The sequence below is a fragment of the Barbus barbus genome (assembly GCF_936440315.1).
Source record: "Barbus barbus genome assembly, chromosome: 5".
Taxonomy (NCBI): Eukaryota; Metazoa; Chordata; class Actinopteri; order Cypriniformes; family Cyprinidae; genus Barbus; species Barbus barbus.
The window spans coordinates 13,707,092-13,727,340 of NC_136733.1; the positions used below are offsets into that span (position 1 = coordinate 13,707,092).

General features: G+C 36.7%; 2 protein-coding genes across 10 annotated transcripts in view; one reads left to right on the top strand and one right to left on the bottom strand.

The window, feature by feature from the left end:
- The first annotated feature begins 268 nt into the window (after positions 1-268).
- Positions 269-11,614, top strand: LOC306869651 (protein AATF-like). 4 transcript variants are annotated; one of them, XM_079416499.1, is made up of 12 exons: positions 269-367; positions 955-1,128; positions 1,298-1,699; positions 1,841-1,978; positions 3,812-3,926; positions 5,059-5,290; positions 5,602-5,766; positions 6,012-6,095; positions 6,221-6,288; positions 6,372-6,452; positions 7,140-7,211; positions 10,805-11,614. In XM_079416499.1, the coding sequence occupies exons 1-12, from the start codon at positions 283-285 to the stop codon at positions 10,845-10,847; spliced, it is 1,659 nt and encodes a 552-aa protein (XP_079272625.1). In that variant the 5' UTR covers positions 269-282; the 3' UTR covers positions 10,848-11,614. The 4 variants fall into 4 exon arrangements, with proteins under 4 accessions (XP_079272625.1, XP_079272623.1, XP_079272626.1 ...); XM_079416497.1 differs by having other exon boundaries at positions 11,376-11,614; XM_079416500.1 differs by having other exon boundaries at positions 1,301-1,699.
- Positions 11,615-12,307: 693 nt separating this feature from the next.
- LOC306870305 (acetyl-CoA carboxylase-like) overlaps positions 12,308-20,249 on the bottom strand; it is a 69,024-nt gene continuing 61,082 nt past the window's right edge. For all 6 annotated transcript variants that reach the window (XM_079417500.1, XM_079417499.1, XM_079417498.1 and 3 more), the window contains 2 exons: positions 19,075-19,211; positions 12,308-13,577 (listed from right to left, as the gene is read on the bottom strand). In XM_079417500.1, the coding sequence (XP_079273626.1) occupies positions 13,451-13,577; positions 19,075-19,211 (264 nt within the window). In that variant the 3' untranslated portion in view covers positions 12,308-13,450. The remainder of the gene's footprint in view (positions 13,578-19,074; positions 19,212-20,249) is intronic.

Consider the following 20,249-nt stretch of genomic DNA (forward strand, 5'->3'; position numbering starts at 1 on the left):
AATAAATGTAATTTAAGATGTAACATTTAATTCTATATCAAGTAACCTTACATATCTCTGTTTAACATAAAGGTGATAAAAAGAACATCTACGAAGAAAAAAAACTCTTTTCTACAGACCCACGATTTTGATCACGTTTATCCAAGACATAATGTCCAAATTATTTCATTTAAACTTCGTTTTTCATTTAAATTAAAGTTTTTTTTTTAATGTGAAATCGACTGTTCTGAGCATTTTAAACAACTTTCCTCCGGCGCGCTCTGATGACGTCACGGTAGAGACATGGCAGCCTCTATATCACAGCAGCTCGAGGATTTGTTAAATCCTTTACCAAACTTTGTGGATCCAGAGGACGACCAAGATGAAGGTATTATACATTAAAATATCATATACGTTTATCTAATGTGTTGTAAATAATTTCAGCGTCATTATAATAGAAAATCTGTCACCTCCAGCATGTTCGTCTGTAAAGTTACTGAGTAGCAGCTTTACCAGCGACTCATGACATGTAATATAAGCTAGTAATACTTATGATTGCCATAAAAACAACAAGGATAAATGTGTATTTTGTGTGCTGTGGTAGTACCCTGTCATCCTTGTAAATATTATGGTACAGTATAGTATATGAATATGGTATTCAGTTTCATGGTATTACAATATGATGTCATAACTGTCCCATGAAACTAACATATAAATATAAGAACAATAGTTTATATTATAACAAATATCTTATGTAATAGAGCAGGGCCTGCTGATCATTACAGTATATTTTTATGGCATTTTATGAATTTTATTCGTTGTTTATGGTATAGACATTGTTATTGTATGGTGATATAGTCAAAATCTTTATCTTGCATGCTGGTTTCACTAATTGTTGATATAATTATGTGACTGTAAATGTCCATGTGTACTTAGCTTAACTAAACAACAGTTCATAATTTTTGTGAACTGCAGAGACGAAAGCAAAAGTCATAGAGAAGTTTGATGAAGGCGGTGATGATGATGACGAAGAACTGTTATCTGGCCATCTGAGGAAGCGCTCTGCTGCAGTTCTGGCTGATGGTGATCGTCGATATCGTGGCAAGGCTACATCCAGAAAAGATCTACAGAAAGAGTTGGATGGATCAGGTCAGTTGAAAATGTCTGATTGTTTAAAAAAAATGAATGATGAACCCGTTGAATAAAAGGACTGATGTTTTGAAAACTCAACATTGTATACACGTTTTGAAAAATCAACTAACTAGTTATCTGTGCATTAAAAGCTGGGTTGGATTAACGTCTATATGAACATTTTCAGCAGATGATGAAAATGAAATGCTGGACAAGGACATGGAGTGCATCAAAGATGATGAGGATGAGGAGGATGAAGACGACATTGATGACGATGAAGATGGTGATGACGACGAGGATGAAAAAGAACAAGGCGATGATGAGGAGGATCTTAATGCAGATGATAGCTCACAGATGTCCAGCTTAGTCTCTAAAATGAAGGGCACAGACTTTATGAAACTCACAGAGGGAATGGATGATCTGGGAGAGAGTGAAGAAGACGTGGAATCGGCTGACGGTGAAGAAGAGAGTGAGGATGCCACTGAGGATGAGGAGGAAGATGAAGAGGAGGAAACAGCCATGAGGACCTTCTCTAAAGAGAAAGTTGATGAAGAGGTTGAAAAAGGGAAAGCGGTGAAAAATCAGCTTGGTATGGATATTTTCCCACATTCAGATGTGCGCTCTACAACAAATAAATAACAAGAATACATTTATAGAAAACCATTATAAGACAAATGGAAACTACCAAAAAAACTTGACTCAACTTTATGCTGTTTTCAAATCTCCACAGCTCTTTGGGACCAAATGCTTGAAAGGCGAATCAAAATGCAGAAAGCTCTTGTGACAGCCAATCAGCTTCCACAGCCACAGACATTCCCAGAGTTCAAGAGCAGGGGAGGGACTGAGTATGCTGAAGCTTTAAAAAATAGTAAGTGAATACAATGAAAAATATTTTCTGCTTCTGACCATAAAGTTGTTCTTTTGCTCCGTGTTTTGGAAGTTTTGTGGTCCATAAAGTCAAATAATGACTGTAAAGATATTTTTAAAGAAATGAATGCTTTTATTCAGCAATGTTGCATTGAATTGATCAAAAGTGTCAGTAAAACTTTCATATGTTGCAAAAAAAATAAAAAATTCTAATAAATGCTGTTCTTTGTCTGAGAATGTCACAGTTTCTGTAAAAGTAGTAAGCAGCACAACCAGTGATGATAATATGAAAATGAGCATCAAGGGTAAATTAATGGTTTCTGAGGACACCGAAGACTAGAGTAAAATTCATGGTAAAAAAAATCACAGTATTTTGTGAACATAGGAGACGTTTTTTGAAAAACATAAAAAATCTTACTGACCTCAAACTTTTGAACGACAATGTATATACAGGAGTTCTCCTAAAGATGGCTCAAGCAGACATGGATAAGGCACATTTTTAATTCTCCCATGCTGTGTCTTCTCTTGAGTTAATTGAGGAATCATATGAGCATGCAGTTAAATTTCTACCTTTTTCATCGTTTAAACCTCACGTCTTCTTTGCAGCCACCAACCAGCCCCAACATCACGTGTTGTTTTAATATTAGGATTCTTCTGGCTCTGAGCAATTAATATATTTGTGCACCTTCTTTCTTAAGCAGATCTGGCTGCTTAGAGAGACTGCCTGTTTCTCATTTGCATATTTATTGCACTGGTCCTTTAGCCAGTGAATGATTGATGTGGGGCCGTCCTCCTGAATTCTGAAAAGCGTGTTGCTTTGGGATGGAAGGAGAGGTGCATGTGTACTTTTGATTAGCAGAAAATATGGCACAATCTCTGCACCCCCTCCATCCCCCTCAGTCTTATTTGTTCTCATTATGTAAAGTGAATTGTAGTATAGGCTTGGTTGTGCTAGCCCTGCTTCGCATGTTGGCTCTGCAGGAATACTAAGAGGCATGTTTTCTTTAAAATATTTAAAAAATTGTTCACTTGGTTTGACTTTTGCTGACAGAAAAAAACGTTTTTGTTTTGCATTGTTTTTATTTATTTATTTATTTTTGTGTGTTTCTGTTTTGTTTTTGTAGTTATGCTTTCTAGGTAAAGCTTGGCGGTTGGGTTGTTGCCAGGGCATTGCTATATATTTGATAAGATGTTTTGAGTGGTTTTTAGTGCTTATTTTTTTGATTGCTTGTGGTTTCTAGGATGTTCTTGGTCGTTGCTTACTGGCCCAAGTCAAAAGAGATGACCATTTAGTCTCTACACTAAAAAAATGTTACAAACTGGAGTGGTAACCTAGGGTATAAAAGCTAAAAAGTACATATTAGTACCTTTTGAAAGGGTACAGTTCCAGTGACAGCACCTTTTTTCTGAGCGTGTATGATACTTTGGGCTATAGAAATGGAACTGGTTCCTCCAATTGAAATCTGTAATTTTTGTTCATCGTAAGGCTGAAAATCTTAAGTCTGATAGTTTAGAGAAATGATAGCATACCTCTCCTAAACCACAAATGGCTAACTTCTGCATGGTCTCTGACAGCATTTTAAAATCAAATGCTGACACACTTCAACATAAGCTTGTTTTCTGTGCCATGGAATCAGTATCTTGTTTGATGGCTTGTGTGCCTTGGGCTGAAGAGTTCATTTCTTCTGCGTTTTGATGTTTTTAACTGGTGTAGTGCAGGAATGACTAAGATCAGAGGAGGTGAGTTGTAATGACCCTGCATTTACAGAAGTGTGCTGAATTGATGTTGTGGTCGACATGTGCTGTATGATAAGCTTGTATCTGTGTGTGGTAGGTCATAAAGCCCTAAAGGCTCTACAAAGGTCTCTGCTGGAACTCCAAGATCTGCTGCTCTACCAAAACCCTGAAACCAGAGCCATCTCTCAGGGAAAGACATGGGGAGCAAGCAGGTACCTAATTCTGCTTTTTGTATTAGTTGTATTAATAAAATGTTGATAGAAATTTAACTTTGTGTGTGAACTACCACTTAAAAACTATTATTAAAGGGGTCATCGGATGCCCATTTTCCACAAGTTGATATGATTCTTTAGGGTCTTAATGAAAAGTCTATAACATACTTTGGTTAAAATTTCTCAACGGTAGTGTAAAACAACCCTTTTTACCCTGTTAAAATCAGCTCTTTTCAGAGCAAGCTGTATTGTTGCATGCCACTTTAAATGCAAATGAGCTCTGCTCGCCCCGCCCCTGTCTTCCGAGCCGCTCTCTGAGAGAAGGTAAACTTTAGTCGCATTCATCGTGAAACTTGCTAACTAGCACATTATTAGGAAAGGCGATTTGCAAAGATTCATAAAAAACAACCTTATACTCACTTCTTCTGTAGGTGAAGCGGGGTCATAAATGATAAGTGCGAACATAGATACATAGATTTAGGCAGATCGGGGGCACATTCCCTTCACAAACAAACGTAATCCATTGCGTCTTCAGCTGCTCAGATGTCGGGAATGACTGCTATGTTCATTATTACATCCAACAACAAAACACCTCAATCGCTTAGGAGCCATTCTTGTCTACTCCTGCTCCGGCATTGAAACAATGGCGGACAGATGACAGCTCATTCAGGGCGGGTCTAAGTGTCAATCAACTATCGTGGGAGGGTCTGGGTCTGTGTGACGTCACACAGACAAGAAGCTGAGAACGGCTTGATTTGAGAAAGGGCTAAAGATTTTAGTAGATAAAAAAAACTGGGTGGATTTTTATCATTATAGGGTGGTTGTGTACACACACTGCCAACACACATTTCTGTTCAAACAACTTGTAAAAGTGCATGTTGCATCCGATGACCCCTTTAACAAAAATCTATCAGAAATTACCATTGTATTCTTCAGATTACTTTGGAGTACTATGTAACCATGCTGTATACATTGATAAATATCTTGTAATGTTAATTAACTATAGTTAAAAAATGTTTTTGACACAGTGCCTCATTCTTTTTCTATTTCCCACAAATGCAAATTGTGAATTATCAATGGAAATGAGTCTACGTGACATGACAGTTGTTTAAATCTCTATTTTCACATGCAGCAGTGCTAAAGATGATGAAGAGATTAACAGTGAGGATGATATGGAAACTGAGGATGTTGGCCAAGAGGAAGAACAGGAAGCAGTGCGAAATGGACCCCCCAAACGAAAACTGGAAATGGCAGAGTATCCCAACTTTATGGCCAAACGATTTGCTGCTTTTATGCCTTACCGTGATGCCACCCTGCAGAAATGGTACGACAAGACGCGACTCACAACGGGCAAGAACAAAAAGGTAAAAAACAAACAAACAAACTAAAAAAAACACTCCACAATCTTGTGGAAAGCCTTCCCAAAAGAGTCAAAGCTGTTAGCTGTTTTGCAGCAGCAAAGGGATGTCCAACTTAAAACCAATGCCTATGTATTTAGATGGCCAAGTTGGTGTAATGGTCAGGTGTCCCAACTAAATATTATATTGTATTAATTGTTATATTATGTTATAGACATATGTGTTTTTAAATGTCACACAGTAGGATACTGCTGTCACTGATTTACATGTAAATATCTTCACTAATTTACTATCTCTTTGTATTTCCCATCAAACAGGGTTTTGGAGCATTTGACAGGAACATCCTCACACAGTTGGAGCAGGTTTTAATGGGCAAAGAGAGGCTGGTGAGACGTACACAGATGCGCAGGTCTGAATACAGAGTTTTAGGGAAGCCGGAGCCCATCATGCCTGAAATAGACAGCAGCATCACAGAGGGAGAGGTAAGACACCGCTTAGCTTTTAAAAGGCAGATCTCTTTTAATTGAATCTTCTGTTCTCTAGTTGTAAGAAAACCACAATAGCTAAAGTGTTATAGCAGTGCAAAACACTTTTAGGCTAATCAACCCAGCCATTTCAATAGGTTATATATATGCGTTGATTTAATTGTAGAGTGTAAAACTACTTTTAAAAGTAACATTCCCCATCATGCTAGAAGACTCGTTGAGCTCACTCTCTGTTGTTTCAGGCAGCTGAACTGGCACTGAAAGCTAACTTACACCTTAAAGATCTGGACGAGGAGATTTTTGATGATGATGACTTTTACCACCAGGTAAGAAAGCAGACAGGATGAATTGTTATTGTGCAGGTACACAACAGTGCTGATGCTGTTGAGTAGTTATAAAGAAAGTAGTAGAGTCATGTGGTGTCAGGGATCTCTTTCTCCTTTATTCACAGCTACTTCGAGAGCTTATTGAGCGTAAAACAAGTGCGACAGACCCCAATGATCAAGTGGCCATGGGAAAGTGAGTGTGTGTATGTGCGTGTATATACATGTTTCATGTGTCATTCACATTCGATCATAATAACTCAACCTCTGATCTCACAGGCAGTGGCTTGCCATCCAGAAACTACGTAGTAAAATCAAGAAGAAGGTGGACACCAAAGCCAGCAAAGGCAGGAAGATCAGGTAAGCTGTTATTCTCCTAAAAGAATCAAGATGTGTTCAGTATAGTTTATCTCACAATACCTGTCAATGACGCCATATTCCCCCCAAAAAATCAAATGAAAAATTAAGAATTTAATTAATTTTTTTTCATTCATTTGTCAGACAGGATATTCTCATTAATGTAAAACAGGCTTTTCCTTTAAACAAAATATTTTTTTATTGACATGCTTTGCAAAATTCACTTATATCTACAGTAATTTTATTGTTTTTAATGCTACAGCACAAACATTGCAGTTTATCATGCAAGGATATTATACAGGTAGTTAACTAAAACTAAATGCATAAAAACATGTTCGTCCCAAGTAGTTTTTACTCCACTAAAAAATGTTGAAATAAAAATGAATAAAAACATACATATTTAGATGTATATTTAAAAGCCAAAAATCAAAAAGCTAAAATAAATCTGCTTTTATTTAATTTTAAGTTATGTCATCTAATCAAATCTAATATTTAGCAGCATAAAAATGTATGCCCAGATTGATGGTATTGCCGGAATGAGATGGTTGTTTTCTTTGAATAAGCAGCAGATATCATCCTTTAATCGTACGTTTGTGTGTAAATGAGTTCAGATTCAGTCAGGCTGTGTGTGCTCACAACGGAACGTCACAATTCAGTTTTCAAGACTCATTCTTTCAAACTTCTTGTCAGGTTTCACATTCACAGTAAGCTGATGAATTTCATGGCTCCAATAGACAACAGCAGCATGAGTGATGATGCCCGGTGAGTGATGTCTTATATTCCCCTCATGTCTGATTTTCTCTATCTGCTGAAATATCAGAGTGAGACATCTGATCATACACATAAAATGTATAGTTATCTAAAGGCATAGTTCACACAAGAATGAGAATCTGTCACCGTTTACTCACCCTAACGCTGTGGAACACAAGATGTTCAGCAGAAAAGCACAGCTGCTGTTTTCCATGCAACAAAGGTAGCTGTGAACACACAAAAAACCCCAAAACAAAACAAAGAAGCACCCGAAAAGCAGTTTACATGAATTGTGCGCTATATTATTCTGAAGTTAAACAACAGCTTTATGCGATGAATAGACTAAACCTGTTATAATGTTAGAACAGCTAGAACATTCTGCTAAATGTTCCATTTTGTGTTTGGAACAACAATGGTGAATAAATGATAACTTTCATTTTTTGGGTGACTTGTCCTTTTAACGGTCAAAGCATCTTCAGTAAGTATATGATTTGAGTGGGCTTTTTATTCCGTGGGGACACCAGCAGGAAGTTGTAGTTGTGTGTGTGTACATCTGTTTAATTAATGGTTCAGTTGTGTGTTTCTCTGTCCTGTCAGCCAGCAGTAATCCTCCTCAAACAGAGAACAGGCTAATCAAACACACTGGGGAGATATGCACATACACAAATACTCATACATTTCAAAGATTTCACTTTTAATCCCTCTTCTCATTTTTTCTTTTTGTTTTCCAATGGTTCCACAAAGACAGTTTTGCATATCAGGTGTATAGTAGCAAAAAAATGTTTAATGTCACATGAGTGATCAAAACATAATGTTTAAAGCATACTGTTTTTTTATAGCATCAAACAGCTAATTAAAAGCAAACTTATTAGAAAAATTAACTCTTGAACATACATCAGCATGCTAAGAACGACCTAAAATGACAGAAAAAAGTGTAATTTGATTTAGTTTGTCTCGCGTCCCATTAGATTACATGGAGAGGGCAGGGTTTATGACTTATAATGCCAACAGATCAAGGCAAATTTGATTTCTCATGTCATCACCCCTTTAAAACAAGACACTGCATTCAAAACTTTTTTTCTTTTCTTTTTTCAGGCATTGGTCAATTTTGAGATTTTGGGCTATTTTGCTTTCATAAATTGTCCTCTTTCACATTAGTGGGAAGACAACATACAAAACATATTTAAGAGTTCATTTTATTACTCTATGTATTAGGTTCTGGAGTTATAATATATATATTTAACATCCATTTTCTCAAAATGAGTTTTAGGTTTTTAAAGAGGGTTTTTTAATATATCATTCACCTAATATATATTTTACATTGCTAAAAACATGATAAGGATGTTTTTTTCCATCTTTACTGTCTTGCTTAAACATTTTTGGGTTATGTTACACAGTATTACCATGATTTTCATTAAAGAGCTGTCAATATTGACTTAATATGAATAAGAGCTTCAACATTCCGCTAAATTGCTACTTTTGTGTTCCTTGGAAGACAATCATGCAGGTTTGGAATGATATGAGAGAGTAAATGTCAGAATTTCATTTTGTGAACTTCCTTTTATAAAACCTGGAAATCCTATCTGTAAAACACAAAACCAAAGTTTTACAAAATCAAGCCTTAAACACATGAATACACCGATCTTCCCTCTGTAGTCTTTCTATTGTTTCCTTTTCCTCACACGCTACCAGTAATTATTCTTGAGGATGTTTTAAGGGTTCTAGCATATGCTGCTCTGGGTTTGGAGAGGTGTAGAGGAGAGAGATGCAGGATTAGAGAGGAGAGGATGGATTGATGAAGAGGTGGAGGTGATGGATAGGCTTGGCCTGGTGATCATGGTCACAGCGCTGTGCTACTTGAGCACGTAGAGGACGAAAACATGAAGCACTCAAGAAGGTGACAGCAATGAATTGTGCTGAAATATAATGCATGCACACTTACCTTTAAGCACACCAGGAGACAACACAAAACATCTTGTGTCAAACTATTTGCCTTGTAGTGTGTGTGAGTTCCTCAGTAGGTCATTTCATGGCAGTATCTACACTAGACGCGATGTTAAGTTTCCGATGACTTGAGGTTGTCTGTATGGGAAAGATAGAGGTTGCTAATCACCTCAGAATGATTATTCAACCATGGATGAATTATCTGTAAGCTCAAAACTAAATTTTAGTCACGGTAAAATGGAAGAAAAAGTGGGATTTTAGTTGGGAATAATTAAATATATATGTGTATACCGTACAATTGAAATGGGCCTTTGTCATTTTATTAGATGAAATTTTTTAGCTTTAATATATTTTTATTTCAGTTGTCATTTCAGTATTTATCTTAAACATGTTTTGTGTGTGTGTGTGTGTGTGTGTGTGTGTGTTTTAAAAATAAAAATATATATATTATTATATATATAAAATTTTCACACGAGGATCTGGAGGATCACGTTACATATATAAAATATTTGTAAATACTGAAAAAAAGTTAATTTACATAATAATATTTCACAATGTTACAGTATTTTTTTAATAAATGCAGCCTTTGTTAGCATAAAAACAATTAAATTGCATCGACCCCAAACAGTACGTGTGTGGAGCATTCATTCAGTTCACAATATACATAAATTATGTAAAAAATGTGGAAAATTTGTTCAAGTCCAATGATAATGCACAATAAAGGGTACATTTAGTATATCATGATAGTGGTCTGATTTTTAACAGTAAACATACTAATAACTGGGACTGTAATCAGACTCATAGATGACAAACTGAAGCCTGCCCTTTGCTAGCCACACACACATAGTAACACACATGCCTGCTAGACTTGTCTTATTTACATAACAATCGTTGAACTACAGTAATAATGATGCATGCCGATGGCATCAGAGTGACCGGTGACCTTTGCCGATGAGGAATTGTAGGCGACCTTTTCCTTGTGCAGTCAGATACACTCATACACACAAACACACACTCCCTCAGTCTGCTTACACAGCCACTCTGCCATATCTCAACTCTGGCTCCATAGCCCCGACACGCACCACTGGTCCCATGAATGTTAATGCCGACGTTGCAAGATGGGGTGCACTCTCTCTCTCTTGCACAAGGGCAAGCAAGTAGACATGCAGCATACAAATTCTGCTGGGGCTTACGAGATAATTACAATGCATTTGCCCCTGATGGGGTGATGGTGGGAGCCGGGGATTCTGGGTAGCGTAAGGGTCCTGGATAAACCTCATCAGCAGAGATGGTTCTCAAATTTCCCCTTTGATTCTGAGCATCTCTCCTTACCCCTCTGCTTCTCCATCTTCTGTTTGGATCAGAATGTATGCGTTGTGTGACGGCGGCAGCCTGTTGTAATCCTGAACGCTGGTTGTGCATTTCTAACAGGGATTTCGGATTAAGGATGGGCCTGTTAGCCTGGCCTCAGCCCTGCTCCTCTGGGACATTAGCACCTCAATCTCAGGACTGTGCATGTGTGCTTTTATCCTCTGTGCATTAAATAGGGCCACAGTTTATCTATTAGGATTTGTGGCCTTTAGTCACAGATGGTTTAAAGGAAGATTGTTTAGTTCCTCATGCCACTTTGATATAGATTCTTTTCTCTTGTTTTATACCAGGTTATTTTCCAATTTCACAGTTTTGGTGCCATGGAATGCCTGAAACAGCTATAAACATGATGAGAACAACTTTCCAGCTCAAATAATACACAAGTTTTAATAGTAGAATTAATGTAACATGCATAAGCTTAACATTTCTGATAACAATGTGAAATATTTTTTTTTTTTACAATGCTCCATTTTAAAATATAATTTATTCTATTGTTAGAAAAGCTGAATTTTCAGTAACCATTACTCCCGTCTTCAGTGTAACATGACCTTCTGATATGCTGATTTAGAACTCAGGGCATTTCTTCTTACAATCAATGTTGAAAGCAGTTGTGCTGCTTAATATTTTTGTGGAAACTGTGATGCTTTTTTTCAGGATTCCTTGATTAATAGAAAGTTCAAATTAAAGAGTAATATACTATGATACTAGGTGTATAGTATTACACAGATAGTATTACCATAATACAGTGTCCAAAAATGGTGCTTTTTATAATGACATTATTTGGCCAGTAACAAAATCTGTTGCTTTCAGCAGAACAGTAAAAATATTGTGTTCAACCTACTGTGTTCTGATTATTTTCAGGTCGGAACTGTTTCGTTCCCTGTTTGCGAATGGTCCAGTAATGGCACACTGACTGAAACATCGGCCTTAAACTCCAGTGTGTATGTGCTGCATTGTTCTCACACACTTCTGCAGTTGAAATCCTTCAGGGACCCCAGACATAAACCTAGGTTTTTGTGATTACCTGTTAATGAAACTGAACTTTTGATTTGTAAAAATGACGCATTTTAGTGCCTGTTTATATTAAAATACAATTTTGTAAAACAAAGACGGTGTTTTCATTGATGCTTTAATTTTACACTTAGTACATGATTACATGTAGTGAAACTAATATGCACCTTTATTTTACCCTCTCTGGAAGCATTCTGTAATATAATCTGATTGGAGGTATCAGAAATCTTCTCCTTCAATTATCCAATACAAGCTTTGACTATTGTGGCTTCCACAATTTTAAGTGGATATTGAATTGGCGTGATTCAATTTGGTCTGTCGTAGTTGGTAGGTAGTATAAGAATAGACTGCGAAACCCACACCGTGGGGACTAAATGAGAGAATGATTGCTGAATTGATAAATCAATGTAAGTGTGTTCCCACATCCTTCTGTCTGCCATTTGATTTCTCTTAGGACTGAAGAATAGCATGAAGACAATCATTGATTATCTTTTGGTAGAACAATCACCAACCTTCAGGATTTTATCTCGGACTACTCTCATTTGCACACTTTTAATGTATAGTTTTCCCATCCTCTCTGATACTTAGAATTTAAGCGGTTTTTGCTATTGTATTTATGACATCTATACATATATTTCAGAGGAGGGGAGTCTCACTTAAACTAACAACTGGGGTACCTCAGGGTTCGGTGCTTGGTCCTTTTGTATAGTATATTATAAAAAAAAAATCCTGTTTTCTATATATAACCTGGTACATTTATTCAAGAAAGAGCCACAAAAAGTAAAAATGAACATGTCAGAATTTATGATTTTATTCAGTTAATTTTTAGAGGCAATCACAGCTTGCCACAGTAAACAGGAAATTCTCCATTTCGACAATGGAGACAGCTTCTGATCTTTTCAGTAACATGTTTAGCAACACTTACAGACACGAGACAGTCCACCAACTGTTTGAGTGACAGCATGTAAAAAAGCATCATGACTGCCAGTGTAGATTGTGCATAATACTCTATTCACCTAGCTTAAGTATCCTCTGCCACCTCTAATTCTTTCATTTATTATATTTTTTCACTGCACTCCTGTCATTCCAGAATATGTATGTTGTAATAATCATGTTCTACAGCTTATATTACAGTATACCATGTTGAACTACAGTGTGCAGCACTTAGATCACTTAGACATGTTTAATAAGTTATTAATGACTTCTCAGCATTATATCTATGCTAAAAAAATAAACGTCATATAAGTACAATACCAGTGGATACACATTTTAAAAAAAAAATTTAAATATATTTTTTTGGTTAAGCCACAAGGGAATGAAACAAGCGTAGTCACAATCTGATGCGGTCATACGGCTCAAACGACCATCCTGCATGCGAAGAATAATACCACGTCTACACAGCGAGTGATGCAACGAAATACAGCTTCATCACTCCTGAAGCAGGAGTGATCTAGATGTGACATCCCTTACTCTCAGTGCGGACGGGTGTTATCGCCTGACTGTTGTAGGAGAAAGTGTAAAGTTGATTGTTAATTTGCAAAGTTCTCTATTACACATTAATCTACTGCCTTATAAACGAAAAACAATTCTCAAAAAACAAACAAAAGTGTAACATCCTCTAACAGCAGCTTTGGGAAGCTTGTTTCTACAATTGATCTCTGTTCAATCTAAGTCTCAAAGTGTACTTGACTAGATTGTAAAACTATAAACAAAACACTAGAACGTTTTACTTTAGTGTTTCTAAAGGTGCGCATTGATGTGCATTCATAGGTACTGACACTGAGTATCTCTGTTATAACGCAAACTTTCAGAATCATAGCCAACAATGTTATGTCACATAACATCATAGCACCGCCATGTTGGCTCCTCCAGTTCCAGTTTCCAGTAACATCATGCCTCTGAGATGATTGTGTGTAAACAGGGCTCTATGATGACGCAGGGGCGTCCATGGTGGACAGGATTCGGACCACCTCAGCACGCTGCGTTGGGGAAATGTGCTGGGTCATGTGAACAATGGAGTCCATGGCCACTTCAGGGTTAGCTTGAACCAGGCTAAGAAATGAAAACAAACAAACAGTTTATTAAAAACACAAAATATACATGAATATATGAATAAATAAGGGTGTAAAAATGCATTGCAACGCATTGATCTGATATTGAAAATTCAATGGAATTATTTAATAATCAGTAAAAATGACCATTTCTTATACAAAACATTTATTTTTGCATTAATTAAAAACACATCAGACCTCACAGATCCTTAATATTTTTTGAGCTCTTTAAACGCAAAGCTGCCGCAAAGAAAAACAGTTCCTAACAAACAGCTTTAAGCCTAGATGAAGTTCAGACAAGTTGGAAATTTAAGGCATAATGCAGTCACATCACTAATTACACAGCTTTTCTCCAAATAAATAAAGACAAGGGCATAAAATGGCATTTGAGAAGACAGTGTTTTAACATCTTAAATCCATTATAGTGTACAAAACACTTCAACAATATTGGCCTCAAATACCCAGATGAGCATGTGTTATTTTCTGCATTGCTAATGACGATGATTATCAGGGAATGACATACCTCAAAATGATTTGTTACTGACCAATCAGAATAGAGTATTCCAGGCAGTTGTGTATTCATTTGTGATAATGAAAGCTGACTGTACATTATCCCTTATATTAGTGGAAATGATTAAAAGGAATAGGTACTCTAAAAAAAACTTCAAGCTTATAAAACCTGAATTTTAAAGGTGTCCTATTATGCTTTTTCACTTTTCACTGTTTCGCTGCAATTCATATTATAATGTTAGAATTAAAGAAGAATAAAAACATAATACATGTTGCACTTATCTGTACATAGATAAGTAAGATAAGGGAAGTCGTGGCCTAATGGTTAGAGAGTCGGACCAATAATCCAAAGGTTGCGGTTTCGAGTCTCATGTCCGGCAGGAATTGTTGGTGGGGAGAGTGAATGTACAGCGCTCTCTCCACCTTCAATGCCATGACTGAAGTGCCCTTGAGCAAGGCACCGAACCCCCAAATGGCTGCCCACTGCTCCATGTGTGTGTGTTCACTGCTGTGTGTGTGCACTTTGGATGGGTTAAATGCAGAAAACGAATTCCGAGTATGGGTCACCATACTTGGCCGTATGTCACGCGTCACTTTCACCTTTTCACTTTCACATAGTAAAGCAGTTATTTTTAAGCTGTTGTTGACATCCAATCTAAAATGTGATTTAACCCAAAAACAACAGTAACGTTGCCACTTTAATGTGTCTTGCAATATCCGTGCGTGCAAAGGTTCTGTGCGATCCTCTTGTTCAATATTCTCAGGGTCTGAATTGATATTAGCAATATTGAAGAACTTGCTGCTTTGGCAAGGAGCGGGGGGCTGTGCTGAAACACCGTCTAAGCTGTTCGCCAATCACAACACACTGGGACAACTAACTAATCACAACACATTTCGTTTTTCGGAAGGCGGGCCTTTGCGCCAGGCTAGGGAGAAAGGTATCGTAATAAACAGGACGATATTTAATAAAGAATGCGTAGAAAAGAATATAATCTTTATTTCAAAATGTATTGACACTGGTGGGATTAGTTATGAAACAGTATTGATATTTATACCCAGCAGCCATATCACCCTGTAGCCCAAGACTGGTTGCCCACCGAAGCCGAAAATTAGGTTGCTGCTGGAAGAGGTGTTAGTAAGGCCAGCAGGGGGTGCTCACCCTGTGGTCTGTGTGGGTCCTAACGCCCCAGTATAGTGACGGGGACACTATGTAAATTGGTCAGTATAATGAAACAAGATTGTCATCCTCTTCATGGAACAGTTGAAGCATGTGTGATTACATTTAGCTCAAGATTAATTCAGCCCCGATGCCATAAGGAACTATATAAAAAGTCATTTTTATCAACAGCCATTAGGTTATATAATCAATGTCATGTTAGATGACTGATGTAGCATTTTAAATTGTACTTGTATAACATGGTGTAGATTGTACTATGATGCTTGAAACAAGGGGGGCTGTATGAAATATTGTATTGTGCAGTATGACGTGAATTTCCCTTTGGGATTAATAAAGTTAATCAATCAATACTGAAAAAGCACCGTCCTTCGGATGAGACGTTAAACTGAAGTCCTGACTCTCTGTGGTCATTAAAAATCCCAGGATTTCCTTCAGAAAAGAGTAGGGGTGTAATCCCAGCATCCTGGCCAAATTTGCCCATTGGCCTCTGACCATCATGGCCTCCTAATCATCCCCATACACTGACTGGCTTCATCACTCTGTCTCCTCTCCACCAGTAAGCTGGTGTGTGGTGGGCGTTCTGGCGCACTATGGCTGCCGTCGCATCATCCAGGTGGATGCTGAACACTGTTGGTGGTTTAGTTTCATTGTTATTGTATTTTATTTTTACTTGTTGATTTATTTATCTTATGTTTAAATTGTTAATACTCTAAATCCCTCGCAACAGGTTGCTTGTTCTTACTCACTGTTAAAACTTCAACAATCACTGTACCTTAACAGTATGTTTTCAAATTTCAAATGTTACTTAAATATTAATTTAAAAAAAGAAAAAAGAAAAGGAAAGGTATTGTAATAATGTCAATTATGTGAAAAATAATGTGATTTTCCACCAAGCATGAAAGCATGTTCTAGTACACCCCCAAAACAAAATCAAGACTTTGTAAAAGAGCACAATAGGACCCGTGTAATTGACAGAAATTATGATTCAGACCTTTGAATATTGTTGTGGACAATGGAGGGCCTTATAGTCAAAAAGGTTGAGAACCTCACGGTTTATCATATACAGACAGACAGACACACTCACTCTAGTACGACGGCATTTTAGTGCCACGTTAAAAAAAATAAATAAATCTATGATTATGAGTCTAAAGTCATAATCTTTCGAGAATAAAGATGAATTTACGAGAATAAAGTCGAAATGTTTCGAGAATAAAGTCGAAATACTACGAGAATAAAGTTGAAATTTTACGAGAATAAAGTCTAAATGTTTCAAGAATGAAGATTAAAGTTATAATATGAGATATTCTAGCCTTTTGTAAATGCAAATGGCCCGGATTGGGAGCACCGGCAGATACTCCAAAGTCTCAGCTTTCAAAATCTGTCAGTTTTATAGCGAAATACAAACAATATGTATATTATATGTTTCACATTCTTTAATGTGGTGTGACGTGACAGATCGCTGTATTCGCTTCAGTTTAAGTGGCATGTGAGTCAATCATCTTTCCGATTACAATAATAATGATATTATTTCCATTATAAATTAGGCTATACTGTTTTTTTCATGCCTTCTGTTCCTTCACTTTTAAACCTTGCTATAAACTTGAAATAAACAAATTTATCATTTGTATTTCATGATAAAACTGACGGAATTTGAAAGCTGTGTTTTTAAAAGCAACAAAGTACAAAATTATTGCTATTACTGGGTGGCTGGCGTGCTACAAACAATGAATGGAAGACGTTAAATATTATGTCCAATCATTTGCTGTATTATACCATGAATAAAACCGCTTGTGAATAGTCACGAGCCTATAGGCCTACAGCCTATACCTCAGAAAATAAAACAATATAGGCTAATTTATGTTAACGAGTTGGAGTACACTTTTTTCAGTTTTATTAATTAAACAGGCTACATGTGAAGAATGAAAGTTTGGACGCCACAGACGTTTTTGTGGAGTAGGTGGTGGAATTTTCACAAAGAAAACAGTATACTTTAATGAACTGATTCACATAAATACAGCGATCTGATAATTAAAGAGCTCGAAAAACACATTATTGTGAGACACATAATTTGTGTTTCGCTATAAAACTGATTTTGAAAGCTGCAGACTTTGTTTTATAGCCTATTAAAAGTACCAAAAGCACAAATCTGATGCAATGGAAGACATAAAATATTATTTCCAAGCATACTGTCCCCGCGAATATGACACATGGGATGATTTCTGCTAATAATCCCACATATTGTAGTGTATTAAAAAAGGGTTAAATAAGAGAGCTACTATGGCGCCCCCCAAAGGAATGTCGATTGAGTGTGTGGGCTAAAAAAGTTGTTCCTGTTCAGTCTGTTAATAAATATCATATTCTTGATATTAAGCTGTTTCCGCGAGTCCTTAAAAGATGATGTGGCCCCTCGGACGCAACAATATTCAAATAGGCCTAAATTCCCTGTGCTCCCAATACAGGCCATTTGCATATAGGTTATACTCTCAAAATATTATAACTTTAATTTCTACGATTTAAATTCTCAAAAGATTTCGACTTTATTCTCGTAACATTTCGACTTTTTATTCTCGTAACATTTCGACTTTTTATTCTCGTAACATTTCGACTTTTTATTCTCGTAACATTTCGACTTTTTATTCTCGTATCATTTCGATTTTTATTCTCGTAACATTTCGACTTTTATTCTCGTAACATTTCGACTTTTTATTCTCGTAACATTTCGACTTTTTATTCTCGTAACATTTCGACTTTTTATTCTCGTAACATTTCGACTTTTATTCTCGTAACATTTCGACTTTTATTCTCGTAACATTTTGACTTTTATTCTCGTAACATTTTGACTTTATTCTCATAATCTTAAATTTTTTTAACGTGGCACTAAAACGCCGTCGTACTCTAGTGGTGTCAATCGATAAAAAAAATAAATCAAATTTTTCTGTAATTAATCATGATTAATCACAAATTAATACTACATTTATATTGTCATAATTTCACATTGAATCAACAAATGAATGTAGAAACAACAAAGATAGTATATTTTAAATACGTATTTAATGACATCTTTTTACTAAGTAGCCAATTATTAAGGAATTGATACCAATACTGCTACTGATGTCTCCATTAAATGCATTTTTCCTTCAAATTTAGTCATTGATTATAGCCATACAATGTTACAGTATAATTTACAGACATTATTTTTAACATTCAATAGGCTTTGCAAAATATAAACATTCTTAATTTAAGTGAACTTAAAACAATCTTCACAAACTATAAATCGTATTTGCATAAACTATCAATTGAATATATGGTAGATTAATGTTTATTCCAGCTACAAAAGTTAATCAGCGAGCACAGCAGTGATTAATTAGTTTTTCTTTTGTTCTTTGATTTACATCAATGACTGTAGCAGGTTTCACTTTAAAAAGCAGTGCTGTCTCTTTAAAACCTGATGACGCAGATCTGACGCGCATCCAATTTTCTCTCATTTAAGACTTTGCTTACGAGGTGACTCGCCAAAAACGGGAATTTTGACGTCATTTTGTGTTTTTGGCTTTCTGTGTGCACATGATGTCAGATGCCTGTGTCCAATTAAGTTCTCATCTTAGCTTGTTTGGTAGCATGTTTATATAGTTTACTGTAACGCTAGCCAAAGGATGCCAGGAAAAAAAAGGATGCTGCTTTAATTGCGTTAATTAAACCCATTAAACTGAAAAAAGTTAATCCCACAATTACATGTGTTAATTTTGACAGCCATAATATAACACCATTTATAAGTGCATATATGTTTTTAAGGCTGGTGTCTGGATGTTACCTGCGGATCTGTTTGAGGATGTGATCCCTGCGGATATATTTGATATTCTCATCGATGACAGATCTGGCACCCTCTTCTTCTGCCAGCTGCCTCTCCAACCAATCCACAACATCCTCATTGCTGTCCCACAGATAAGCCTGGGAGAGACAAACAAAAAGAATAATACATAAAACAAAGTGTGTAATACGTGGGTCTTGTTTGAAACATCCTGCCAAACAAACTTTCTGACAATGTTTCTATTTGAAAACCAAATCACAACCCTAATCAACGGCTCTTCATTTAGGCTTAGACTGATAACATCAGGCTGATCTGAAACAAAGCCTGACTTGTGCTTGTGAAGATTTGCTGAGGCGTTAATGGGCTTCCATGCTTCTAAAAAACGCAAGCACTTGTAGTCGGCAAGAACATTTAATGCCCCATATTAATCATTTTTAATCCGTTTGCTTTTAATTAAGAAACAGCGTGTTGCTCTGCTATCTGCGCATGGCAGGGTGGAGATTAATTGTAGCTTAAGATAGCTCGCTCTGATTAGGGTAATGTATTAGTGGTCCAGAGACCGTCTTCTACAGATACTTTAACCTGCCCTGGGGGCTTGGCTCTGCTCCAGGACCTGGTGTGGCGACTCTTCTGAGGCCTAGTCGGAGCTCGGGAACGTTCATCCACTGTGATCACTTCCAAATGTCATAGATTTTCTGGTCCACACACCACTTCAGCAAAAGAAAGGTTCTCAATGCTCAGGTCAGTTTTTTAAAACTCTTCATACAGTTCTCCTAACCAACTTCCAGCTTGGCACAGACACAGCAGTACATTTTACATGTAAAATGCACTAAAACTACCAAAAATAAAAAAAACTTCAGATGCCTCAAATCAAGTCATTCTTCCATAAAAAAAAGGTCAACCACTAATTACACTTTATCACTCTTTAAAAAAATAAAATAAAATTAAAATACTAAGAGCAGTTACCATTATACATATATGACCAGGGACTTGTGTGAGGATCCTGTTTGTGGACTTCAGCTCGGCCTTTAACACTATCATTCCAAATCCCCTCCTGCCCAAACTAACTCAGCTCTCCAGAAAATTCTCATCCAGCACCTGCACCATCAGCACTGGAGCTCCTCAGGGCTGCATTCTCTCCCCACTGCTCTTCTCCCTCTACACCAACGACTGCACCT

Coding starts and splice junctions, on each gene's coding strand:
- LOC306869651 (XM_079416497.1), top strand. CDS start 283: ATGGCAGCCTCTATATCACAGCAGCTCGAGGATTTGTTAAATCCTTTA. Junction 1,979..3,811: donor TGCTGAAGCTTTAAAAAATA/GTAAGTGAATAC, acceptor TGTGTGTGGTAG/GTCATAAAGCCCTAAAGGCT. Junction 6,096..6,220: donor ATGATGACTTTTACCACCAG/GTAAGAAAGCAG, acceptor CTTTATTCACAG/CTACTTCGAGAGCTTATTGA.